General features: G+C 42.3%; 2 protein-coding genes across 12 annotated transcripts in view; one reads left to right on the top strand and one right to left on the bottom strand.

Annotated features, from left to right (window-relative positions):
* The window catches only part of caska (calcium/calmodulin-dependent serine protein kinase a), a 425,905-nt gene extending 418,593 nt beyond the window's left edge, over window positions 1–7,312 (top strand). For all 11 annotated transcript variants that reach the window (XM_060929833.1, XM_060929830.1, XM_060929834.1 and 8 more), the window contains 5 exons: window positions 2,096–2,176; window positions 2,279–2,359; window positions 2,527–2,729; window positions 4,652–4,735; window positions 6,010–7,312. In XM_060929833.1, coding sequence (XP_060785816.1) covers window positions 2,096–2,176; window positions 2,279–2,359; window positions 2,527–2,729; window positions 4,652–4,735; window positions 6,010–6,186 — 626 coding nt within the window. In that variant the 3' untranslated portion in view covers window positions 6,187–7,312. The remainder of the gene's footprint in view (window positions 1–2,095; window positions 2,177–2,278; window positions 2,360–2,526; window positions 2,730–4,651; window positions 4,736–6,009) is intronic.
* Window positions 7,313–9,302: 1,990 nt separating this feature from the next.
* Window positions 9,303–12,514, bottom strand: nyx (nyctalopin). Its single transcript, XM_060929835.1, has 2 exons — window positions 11,736–12,514; window positions 9,303–11,027 (listed from the first exon to the last, which is right to left on the bottom strand). The coding sequence occupies exons 1-2, from the start codon at window positions 11,774–11,776 to the stop codon at window positions 9,674–9,676; spliced, it is 1,395 nt and encodes a 464-aa protein (XP_060785818.1). The 5' UTR covers window positions 11,777–12,514; the 3' UTR covers window positions 9,303–9,673.

The following is a 12,514-nucleotide window of genomic DNA, read 5'->3' as shown; positions in this document are numbered from 1 at the left end:
AGAGATTAGGTTGAAAAATGAAATGCATCTTTAAAGGAACAGTCCACCATACTTCCATAATGAAATATGTTCTTCTCTGAATTGAGACGAGCTGATCCGTACCTCTCCGAGCTTTGCACGACCTCCCAGTCAGTCAGACGCGCTGTCACTCCTGTATGTAGCTAGGCTCAGCATGGCCGATGGTATTTTTGGGGGCTGTAGTTAGATGCGACCAAACTCTTCCGCGTTTTTCCTGTTTACATAGGTTTATATGACCAGTGACATGAAACAAGTTCAGTTACACAAATTGAAACGTGGCGATTTTCTATGCTATGGAAAGTCCGCACTATAATGACAGGCGTACTAACACCTTCTGCGCGCTTCGGCAGCGCATTGATACCTTCACTCCTGCTACTTGTCTTGGTGGTCACGTTGGTTGTATTGACGGAAGTTGGGGGGGGCGGGGGAGAGAAAAAAAACAGGAGTGAAGGTATCAATGCGCTGCCGAAGCGCGCAGAAGGTGTTAGTACGCCTGTCATTATAGTGCGGACTTTCCATAGCATAGAAAATCGCTACGTTTCAATTTGTGTAACTGAACTTGTTTCATGTCACTGGTCATATAAACCTATGTAAACAGGAAAAACGCGGAAGAGTTTGGTCGCATCTAACTACAGCCCCAAAAAATACCATTGGCCATGCTGAGCCTAGCTACATTGCTAACAGGAGTAACAGCGCGTCTGACTGACTGGGAGGTCGCACAAAGCTCGGAGAGGTACGGATCAGCTCGTCTCAATTCAGAGAAGAACATATTTCATTATGGAAGTACGGTGGACTGTTCCTTTAAAGTTTAACAGAGAGTTCTGTGGTGATAGTTCACAGAGAACTGACATGTCTAAAGTTGCTCTGTCGACACTAACGCATGTTAAAGCAAAGCTTGAAGTTGCATTATTGACCGTGAGTTACTGTAGATGTCCGATGCATGTTGCATCATTGAGATTCATTGTAAGCCTCTGCAGTGTGTTTTAACACCGCTTATTGACAGCACTTTCCCTGCTATGCGCTGTGTGGATGGCCATGATGTTAAGTCTTTTCATGTTGTTCTCTGTGTAAAGCAGCACTGTGTCAAGAGCTTTGACTAAGTGTCATTGTTCTCTCTGTTCACTGATGTTCTGTATCTGGCCCGTAACTCATTCGCCCTCCCCTGTCCATTTTTCATGCTGTCTCTTTACCAATGGCATCTGTGCATGTAAGTAATATTGAGTGACTGTTGTTACGCTTTATTTCCTCTTTGCTGCGTTCTCTTAGCTTTCCTGTGAGCTTGGTTTAATTCTGTTGTAGAATGAACCGAGAAGTCTCTGTGTGTGTGTGCATGTGTGTGAGCGTGTGCTTTTTTCACTCGTTTTGACATGTATGTTATGTTGCATCCTTTTGCTATTCAGTTGTGCAAGAACCCTAAAAAATGTCATTGTGCTCATCACAGCATGGTATAGTACCCCTCTGACTCTCCTAAACATGCAGAGCAACCACACACACTTTCCAGCTCATGTAAAAAAAAAATAATAAATAATAAATTAAATAAAAATAACATGAATCATTTAAGCTATTTGGAGAGTAAGCAAAGATGTTGCTGAGGATCTCATTTTACATGGCAGTTACCCAGATGGTCAGCTCAGGTTACACATAGTCCAACACCTCCCTGTCTCTGCACCCTTACTCATCATAGAACAGTCCTGCAGGTCCCTCACTTGGCACCCCTTTTCGTTTTCCTCAGATTTGACCCCCAGTGAATTTCAGTGTTGATGCTGCTTTTACTATTTTGTTGATACTAGCAGAGCAAGAAGCCTTACATTCCCTACATTTGCAGCTATTCCCTTAGACATAAGCCCTCTGTCTATGCTCTGCCCCCAGCCCTTATAGTGAGTCCTGCAGTGCTTCTCACTATGACACTCAGCTCAAGGAGGAAAGCACAAGGCTGCCCTCCACGTCCATCAACCACCGTTTCATTAAAGAAGCATGAGCATGCTCATCTTACTAGGCTAGTAACTGTGCATGAGATTTATAATGCCTCATTCTCAAGGCTTTGACTGTAATTTTTTTTCTTCTCTTTTTATTTCAGTGTTTGATCAACTAGATCTCGTCACATATGAAGAAGTTGTGAAGTTACCAGCTTTCAAAAGGAAAACGCTAGTGTTATTAGGTTTGGAAATGTGTCTTTTAGTGTGGATTGTATTTTCCCTAAAGGCACACGTGCAATTGAGATCTTGACAGGGTTTTTTTTTTTTTTGCTCTTCATATAAAGGTGCTCATGGTGTTGGCAGGAGACACATCAAGAACACGCTCATCACTAAACACCCTGACAGATTCGCTTACCCCATTCCACGTAAGACACCAATCCTTTGCCAAATTATTGTTAGTACACTGGTATTGTTACTACATGGCATATTGCATACATTATTGTTGCTAAATTGTGGTGTTATTCTATTCAGTCGTGTTATTACACTTGGCATTGGTACTACATTTGATGTTTAAAACTGTCACTACCTACAGACACAACCAGACCTCCTAAAAAAGATGAGGAGAATGGCAAGAACTATTACTTTGTATCCCATGACCAAATGATGCAGGACATCGCCAACAATGAATACCTGGAGTACGGCAGCCATGAGGACGCCATGTATGGCACACGACTGGAGACTATACGCAAAATCCATGAGCAGGGCCTCATATCTATACTTGATGTAGAGCCACAGGTAACTCCCACTGACGCCGTCACATCTACAGTTAGGTCCATATATATTTGGACACTGACAAATTTTGTTTTTTTACCTGTTTACTGAAACATATTCAAGTTATAGTTATATAATGGACATAAAGTCCAGACTTTCAGCTTTCATTTGAGGGTATCCACATTAAAACTGGATGAAGGGTTTAGGAGTTTCAGCTCCTTAACATGTGTCACCCTGTTTTTAAAGGGACCAAAAGTAATTGGACAGTTGACTCAAAGGCTATTTCATGGGCAGGTGTGGGCAATTCCTTCGTTATGTCATTCTCAATTAAGCAGATAAAAGGCCTGTAGTTGATTTGAGGTGTGGTGCTTGCATTTGGAAGATTTTGCTGTGAAGAAAACATGCGGTCAAAGGAGCTCTCCATGCAGGTGAAACAAGCCATCCTTAAGCTGTGAAAACAGAAAAAAACCATCCGAGAAATTGCTACAATATTAGGAGTGGCAAAATCTACAGTTTGGTACATCCTGAGAAAGAAAGAAAGCACTGGTGAACTCATCAATGCAAAAAGACCTGGATGCCCACAGAAGACAACAGTGATGGATGATCGCAGAATAATTTCCATGGTGAAGAGAAACCGCTTCACAACAGTCAACCAAGTGAACAACACTCTCCAGGAAGTAGGCGTATCAATATCCAAATCGACCATAAAGAGAAGACTGCATGAAAGTAAATACAGAGGGTTCACTGCACGGTGCAAGCCACTCATAAGCCTCAAGAATAAAAAGGCTAGATTGGACTTTGCTAAAAAAACATCTAAAAAAGCCAGCGCAGTTCTGGAAGAACATTCTTTGGACAGATGAAACCAAGATCAACCTCTACCAGAATGATGGAAAGAAAAAAGTATGGTGAAGGCGTGGTACAGCTCATGATCCAAAGCATACCACATCATCTGTAAAACACGGCAGAGGCAGTGTGATGGCTTGGGCATGCATGGCTGCCAGTGGCACTGGGTCACTAGTGTTTATTGATGATGTGACACAGGACAGAAGCAGCCGGATGAATTCTGAGGTATTCAGAGACATACTGTGTGCTCAAATCCAGCCAAATGCAGCCAAACTGATTGGTCGGCGTTTCATAATACAGATTGACAATGACCCAAAACATAAAGCCAAAGCAACCCAGGAGTTTATAAAAGCAAAGAAGTGGAATATTCTTGAATGGCCAAGTCAGTCACCTGATCTCAACCCAATTGAGCATGCATTTCACTTGTTAAAGACTAAACTTCAGACAGAAAGGCCCACAAACAGACAGCAACTGAAAACCGCTGCAGTAAAGGCCTGGCAGAGCATTAAAAAGGAGGAAACACAGCGTCTGGTGATGTCCATGAGTTCAAGACTTCAGGCAGTCATTGCCAACCAAGGGTTTTCAACCAAGTATTAGAAATGAACATTTTATTTACAATTATTTAATTTGTCCAATTACTTTTGAGCCCCTGAAATGAAGGGATTGTGTTTAAAAAATGCTTTAGTTCCTCACATTTTTATGCAATCATTTTGTTCAACCCACTGAATTAAAGCTGAAAGTCTGAACTTCAACTGCATCTGAATTGTTTTGTTCAAAATTCATTGTGGTAATGTACAGAACCAAAATTAGAAAAATGTTGCCTCTGTCCAAATATTTATGGACCGAACTGTACATCTGTATATTACAACGTGCATTATATGGCATTTTGAAGACCAGGTGATGTTATCCAGTCATCCAGCCGTAGTGGCAGCAGTTCAAAATTAGAAAAATGTTGTCTCTGTCCAAATATTTATGAACCTAACTGTATATTACATCTCTACATGAGTTTCTTTCTGCTCTGTAGGGTTTCGCATCTTAAAGCTGGCTTTGTCAAATCAGCCACGAGTCACAGGATGTTAATAGGGACTTGTGTTTGTTTGCAGGCGCTGAAGGTCTTGCGGACGGCAGAGTTCGCTCCTTATGTGGTTTTCATTGCTGCACCAACCATCACTCCAGGCATGAATGAGGTAAAATACAGTATTTCTCTTTTTCTCTTTCTCTTTCATCAGAATTACAGAGAGAGGCACATGGTCCATGTTTTTTATCAAAGATTCTGCACTAAACATTTTTGCCTTTTTTTTTAAGCTCTTTCTGTTGCATCTGCCTTTCCTTTTGCATGTGGCATGCGGCTTGCATTTTGATTTCTTTTCCATTCCTTTACTCCGCTCTCAGTTTCCCAAGTGGTGCAGGAGGTTGCCTGTGAGTATGACGGGGTGTATAACTAGCCTGCTCCTAGTGGAGTTCACCTTAAAATCCCACTTGTAATTTACATTATTTCCAATATCTCGTAGATTCCCATACTCTGAATCCTGAACCAAATACAGTTGAGTGCAAAGGCTTTCATCACCTCTGTTTCTCTGCACAAAAAAAAAAGTACTCACTCTCAGATAAATAATGGAATTCCTTGTTTACGTAGTTCAAGTTCAAAAGTTTGAATCTGGACACGATCAGGTTAATGTATTGGAGTGTCTTATTATGTAAATGTATTGAACTGTTCAGGGAGTTGCTGACCGTGAAAAGCATCATTCAGGGGGCGTCGTGGCTCAGGTGGATAAGGCGCCATACCATAAATCCGGGTTCGATTCCGACCCGAGGTCATTTCCCGATCCCTCCCCGTCTCTCTCTCCCGCTCATTTCCTGTCTCTCTACACTGTCCTATCCAATAAAGGTGAAAAAAGCCCAAAAAATATCTTTAAAAAAAAAAAAAGCATCATTCAGAATGGGAAGAAACGAGCACTGTGAAAGAGTGGGAGAAAAATTAATGGGGGGGGGGAGGGGGAGAATGTGAATGACCAGAAAAGGCAAGTGGCATCAGTCCGCATTTGTATCAAATTCAAAAACTTCTTTATTTATTCAGAGAATTATGTTGGTTAAGATCATGAAGCATCTGTGATTCCTTACATTAAATATAAATAAATATTGGCGCCATATTTTCAATGTAAAGGGTATGCAGACTTTTGCACTTAACTGCAGTCACCAGTATTTTGCGATACTCCAATGCAGTGAACTCTGTTATGTCTTTTTATCTACTTCTAAATTATATCTCTACATACTTTTATATTCTTCATCTCTTAACCATGAGCAAAATTCACATCAACAACAGGACTGTGGTGGATTATTTTGTGAGCGATGGCAAAAAACAAACAAACCAAAAATCCATTTGCATATCCATTATTTTGCTCCCCTCGAGGTTTCTTTTTCTTTTCCCCTCCTCTCTTACTCTGCGTTTCTCACACCGCAGGATGAATCACTGCTGCGACTGCAGAAGGAGTCCGAGATCCTCCAGAAGACCTACGCACACTACTTTGACCAGACCATCATCAACAACGAGATCGATGAGACAATCCGGCACCTGGAGGAGGCTATAGACCTGGTGTGCACTACAGGACAGTGGGTTCCTGTGTCCTGGGTCTACTAGAACGTCATTACCTCTCCTCAAAATCCACCTTAAATCCCCAGACTCTCTGTGATGCATCTTTGCGAAAATAAATAAATTGATAAAAATAAATAATAAAGAAGGAAACAAACAAACAAGAAAAAAATCATCATTCCCTGGAGAAAGGAGCCACCTCCGATTTGTCTGACGAGCAGTGCACATGACCTACAGACAAATCCAATCTCAGCCCTTCAGCCTACATAGATGTAGTGTTGTATAAAACAAAAAAAATACAGTTGTGAATATTGACATGTCCTTATTGATGAGATGCAGCATTTTGTAGAGTTTTGATTTAAAGAGACAGTATCTTTAAATGTTCTAAGTTTATTTTCTGCTCAGACAGAGGAACAGCAGACATGTTGCAGCAGTGCGTCAACACATTATTCATCCAGAGCCTGTATGTCCATCAGCCGTTATAAAACACCCCTCACCGGAACCCATTAGTTTCCCTGTGTATCACAATCTGCTGTTTTAACCACTTTGCGGATACTGTCTCTCTAAACAAGTCCATACCTCTGAGATCTGAGTTCTCATGCATGTGAATATTCAGAGACTTGCATACTGTCAGTGTTAGCAGTGTAACGCTACTGTTATCCACAGCACAGAACATTCCATATGTCTGGACAAATTCAGACCAAGTGAAGACCAGTGGAGAATGAAGATGGGGGGGAAAAAAAAAAAAGACCTATGCACATCTTTGGGCACATCGGAACATTTCGGAAGACTTTCTAACAAGTTCTTTTTACCAGCTGTGTAGTGAGATGTGTTAATGTCTCAATTTAATTTGTTGTTAAAAATTCCTAGAGGTAAAAAATAATTTCCAAAAAAAAAAAAAACAACCCACATCTATTCTGGTTTTGCCATTTCAGAAAAGTGTCATCGGAGTATTAATGTTTTCATGAAGCTAAATCAAGAGGGGAAACATTTTTAGTGTAACAGAGGTGCACACAGACACATTTTACAAAAAAAAATAATAATAATCTGAATGATTCTGTATATGACAAACTGTTTACTTCAGACTGCCCTGTGTAAATTCCTCTGCTGATGACTGAGCAGCTCTTCAGTATGAAGCATTTTTTAAATATATTTCCTTTTCTGTGGTGAAGAAGTCTAGTGTCGTCTGCTCTGTGTTACACTCCTGGCTCTGCTCTTGCGTCTGGCTGCTCTGTGCGAGTTGGCAGAGACGCAGTGGATGGAAACATTTTCTCCTCTCTTCAGTGCCTCATTTTCTGTATTTTTCCTACAGCTGTAGGAGGTCACATCCTGTCTGCCCATCTGAGCATGAAGGCAAATGTGATAAATGCCTGTGTGGTTAGAAAATGTGAGCGCAGGAGTTGTGTATTTTATCACCTCGTTGCGTATGTACGCTGTATGTGCACGTCATGTGAATGAAGGTAGAAATGCATGGGCAGCTCGCTGCTGGATTTGTGGAGCTGTCGGTCATTTGAAACGTGAGGAGCAGTAGCAGATAATGCAAGACCACACATATCGTTCTCTCGTTATAAGAACATCTGAGAAAAATACAACTCTAGAGGCTACTTTACAGATGTAGACATGTTTGTTAATCAAGCTATTCTGAACTAGATCACTTCTGTAAACTAGAGAAGGCAACTCATGTGTGTCGTTCTCATCCTGTTCTGTTACACCCCCACAGGAAGAGACGCTTCAACACATGCTGAGTACCTCCAGTAGATAAAGTCTCATCACAACTGAGAGGACTCAGAGTTGTCTGGGCTGGAGGTGTGCATGCAGCTGTTTATAATCTCGCTCGTGAAGGAATTCTGAGCAGCCCCACACACTCAGGTCTCCCTAAATTGGTCACTTTCCAATTCCCACACACAATCCAGCTCTTTGGTATCATGCGGCGGTTACCGAACGGGGAGGTTGAAGGCGAACGTGCGTCCTCCAAGACATGTGAAACCACCCAACTGTATCTTTTCAAACTGCTGCTCATCCTGCATCACAGGCCAGTGTAACACACCGAGGAACGCTCTTTTGAATACATGTGCTTACCCACGATTGGTTAGATTCCGGAGACTTTTTTTTTTAATTATAAATACCTGCACAGACCCAGGCCTGATGCACACTTCAGCTGTGAGCCTCCTTAGTGTAACCCAGCTGTGATTACAAAATACAGCAGTTTCACCACTCCTATTACACTACTTCCACCCCCACACTCTGGTGCCACTTTCGTTCCAGCTTAATGTCCAGGTACGAACCTGCACTTCTGTTTCTGGTTCGCTGATTGTGAGGGCACTGCCCTTTAAATGTCTTTTGAAAACCAGAGCAAAGTTCACGGTATAACCTGTGTATCAGTCCGAATCCGCATTCCACAGCTAACACCACGGAGCTCCAGATTAACTCGTATTAATTCATACTGCTGGGTTTAGACCAGAAACACTTTTCTGAAGAGAACACATGCAGTGGCCCAGTATTAGAAAGCATGTGTTGCATTTTCAACATGGCTCTTTTATTTACTACGCTCAGAGCATCACAAGGCAGTGATGAAGTTATTCATTTGGTTTGAGAGCTGAGTGAGTGCAGCTAAGCCTTACATTAAAAGAAGACTAGTGGATAAACATAACTAGGAACATCTGAAAGAATCAGGAGTCAGCATGTAATGTTACCTGCTAAACTGAATGACAGGATGCGAGCTTAATGAAATACTGCCAGCTCACATCCTCCTCATCCCCTCACCTCATTATCTGTAGCCGCTTTATCCTGTTCTACAGGGTCGCAGGCGAGCTGGAGCCTATCCCAGCTGACTACGGGCGAAAGGCGGGGTACACCCTGGACAAGTCGCCAGGTCATCGCAGGGCTGACAGACAACCATTCACACCTACGGTCAATTTAGAGTCGCCAGTTAACCTAACCTGCATGTCTTTGGACTGTGGGGGAAACCGGAGCATCCAGAGGAAACCCACACGGACACAGGGAGAACATATTATATAAAATGATAAAAGTGAATCGTGTTCCATTTGTAGTGATGAACTGGATGCCATCAGTAATACTGCAGCTCATGTAAATATAATTTATGAGGTGAACATCAACACTCATGCAAATGGTGGTTTTTTTGGGCAGCGGGTTTTACTGTTACACCAACCATTATCCATAGGCTCCCTATAACAACGTGAATAAATGTCTACAGAACAATGGATCAGATACTGAGGTCACTAAATTCCATTTAAATTAGCACGTTAATACTGTACTAAGGTATTTTTCATTATGAAAATGCACAGCAGTCTGTCCTCATCTGTGTGTGCTGTCTTTAATATACTGTCAGATCTCCAAGAAAATTCTCTAGTCCTGTAGCTGATGGATTTTCCTCCCTTTTCACACAGTCCCCCTCTGAAGGAAGGATTAATCTCTCATCTGCACAACTTTCAGTCCAAACACATTCTTGGCGAAGATCTTCCAGCCCTCAGCCAGGTCTTCATTAAGCATTAGTAAGGTCTAATAGGCAGCCTTTCTAAGCTTGGATGAGGAACAGCAATGACAGGACTAAACCAACACTAGAAATCCTGTGAGCAGCTGAGGCCTGACCTTCTGCTGGTTCCAGCACTGTCCCATTCCTCTGGCTCTCAGTAAAATTCCTCACCTCCTCCCTGCGTTCCTGGTTCATCAGTTTGGAGATCAGGCTGTTGAATTTGCTCTGTGTGGTGCTGTGATCTGGAACAGCAGTGGTGAGGTTCAACTCTGCTGGGTCGATGCAAGTACCATTCACATGTATATACAGCACCTTGCTCAGATCCAGACCAGCTACTGAAGGAGGGGCTGCACATGGGATATCCCTCACCAGCTTATAGTTCTCCATCCACTCTTTCAGCCACTCAAGCTCACAGCTGCACTCCCAGGGATTGCGGAACAAATAAAGCTGCCCGATGAAATAGATGGGCTGAAAGACAGGGAAAGGCAGAGTAGTCAGTTTGTTGCTGTTGAGATGCAGTGTCATGAGGCTGGTCAGATTCTCAAAGGCACCCTCGTCAATAAATGACAGGCAGTTCCGGTCCAGATAGAGTACCTCCAGTTCCAGCAGGTCCCTAAACCAGGTGTTGGAGACATTGGTTAGCAGGTTACCACCCAGATTTAACATCTTTAGACTGCAGAGGCCTTTGAAAGTGTTCTTTGGCAAGTCAACCAACAGATTGTCATTCAGGTAAAAGTTCTGTAGTTGTTTTAGATCCTTAAAAGCCTCATCATGGATGACACTGATACGATTCTCCTGTAGGTTCAGATACTTGAGGTTGCACAGTCCCAGCAGAGAGTTGTAGGCTACTGCTTCAATCTTATTGCGCTCCAAGTAAACATGTGTCAGGTTCTCCATTCCTCGTATGGCACTCGGGATGCGTCTGAAATTGTTCTGGAAGCAGAATAGCTCTCTGAGGGAGGTCTGTTCCAGGAAGATGCGGTCAGGCATGCTGAAGAGGTTGCAGCCAGAAAGGTCCAAGCGCACGAGGCGTTTGAGGGAGGTGAAGGTCCGTGTGTGAAGATAGCGAATATACTCATTGTGAGCCATCGTGAGCTCTAGCAGGTTGGGAAGCCCTTTGAAAGCTCCTGGTGTGATGAAGGAGATGTTGTTGTGGTCAAGGATGAGGGACTTAAGAGAGGGAAGCGTTCCAAAAGCTCGTTCTGACAAAAATTTGAGGCTGTTTTTCTCCAGATTGATGGAGGATGCCTCACAGGGGAACTCTCTGGGCAGCTCAGCCATGTTGGCACGGTCACAGAGCACAGTGCAGCTCTTCTCCAGAGTGCACATACATCTGGCGGGACAGGAACTAGAACAGGCCCAGAGTGTCTTGCCATGAGGCAGGACTGTGACCATACTGAGGAGGGGGGGAAAAAAGCATATATATATTCTTTATGGGAAAGTGTATCAAGTCATAAATTTCTACAGTTGTATCACATAATGACAAGTGATGAATTATAGAAAGACTCTACATCAAACACCACTGGAGCAGATTCAGTGCACCATTTTTCCAAAAGTTATTCCCTTAATTGGTGGTTGATGATAGTGAAGCGCACTGTCTAACGTGGACATGTAACATTTTTACTCATCAAACCGCTGATTGCACCTTCAGGTCCTGTAGATGGGGGTGGGTTCATTGTGTGGAAAAAAAAAAAACCCAAAAAAGAATCCCCTCCCACCAGGATAGAAAGGTTTCATCAAATTTGTCACCTCTCTGTATTAGACATTACGTATGACAATGTCATGAATTTGCTTTCAAGTTTGATAAATGTGTCTTTTCAGTTTGATCACGAACAATTTACATCTAATTTTGGCTTTTCTATTTTTATCATATAGAGCTCATACAAGTAAACTCACTGATTCAATACAAGAGCAGTGCAGAAAACAGTCCTACCTGTTGGATTATTGCCTCACCTATATAAAATTACTGAGAAGCATTTATGATAAGAAATGAAAGCAGTGATCGGGTGTACAGTGACCTACACTGAGTTGCTGGTGAGGTATTGGGTAAATAAATTGGTAAAACACCTGGCAAACGACTGAATAAAGGGTTAATCGTTCTTACCTGTAAAGGAAAACATTGCTGAACCATTTCACCTGAGGCATGACAGAATAACTTGTCTGTAACGTAAAGTGGAAACAAAATGTTAAGTGGTATTTTGGGAAATTAAGGTAGTTCTTCTTTGAATAATACTTAAATCACAACGATTTCTCCTGATTCTAATAAGAAAACTGTAAAATATACATTATTAGCTGACCCCAAAACAGCTTACCTGCTTACTGACCTCAACATGCATCCAAGTGAAAATTTATATATTTTTTTATTTCCATGAAGGAGCTCTTGCATGTCGTTCTGTCAGCACTGTGTTTCCGAGTTAACATCGGAACTGATTTAATGGTATCGTGTGCATGTGTGTGTGTCTCAAACAGCAGTACTTGATTTCCAAAAGCCATCACTTAATGGCAGAATAATCCTCGAGGTGGCTGTGGGATTAGAGCTGTGTAAAGCAATGATCTGAGATCAGCAATGTTTCACTGCAGGCCTGCATGATGCGTGTACAATCTGAAATCTTCTTACAGCCAGTCAGTAAACTTTTCAGGAAACCATTTCCTCTACCATTAAAGAGGTTAACGGTGGCTTTGGCCTGAACAGGTTTAGCGTTACGGATATTGGCAGGAACTCCGGAACCAGCAACATAAAATCTCATTTCAACATCTAAGAGCAGAATGCAGTGGAAGGTTCTAACTTTGCAAATAATCCTAACATCAGTGGAGAAACCGCTTTACTATAAATCATGCAATCTGGCACCAACCAGTCATGGAGATGCCATGGCCCGTCACTGA

Source organism: Neoarius graeffei, chromosome 9 (assembly GCF_027579695.1).
Source record: "Neoarius graeffei isolate fNeoGra1 chromosome 9, fNeoGra1.pri, whole genome shotgun sequence".
Lineage (NCBI taxonomy): Eukaryota > Metazoa > Chordata > Actinopteri > Siluriformes > Ariidae > Neoarius > Neoarius graeffei.
The sequence above is the reverse complement of the archived record's forward strand: the minus strand, read 5'-3'. Positions and strand labels throughout refer to the sequence as shown.

Excerpts from the sequence above, each read along its gene's own strand:
- nyx (XM_060929835.1), bottom strand. The coding sequence starts at position 11,776 with ATGCCTCAGGTGAAATGGTTCAGCAATGTTTTCCTTTACAG. Across the intron at positions 11,028-11,735 it reads AGCAATGTTTTCCTTTACAG|TATGGTCACAGTCCTGCCTC; the intron begins GTAAGAACGATT and ends CCCCCTCCTCAG.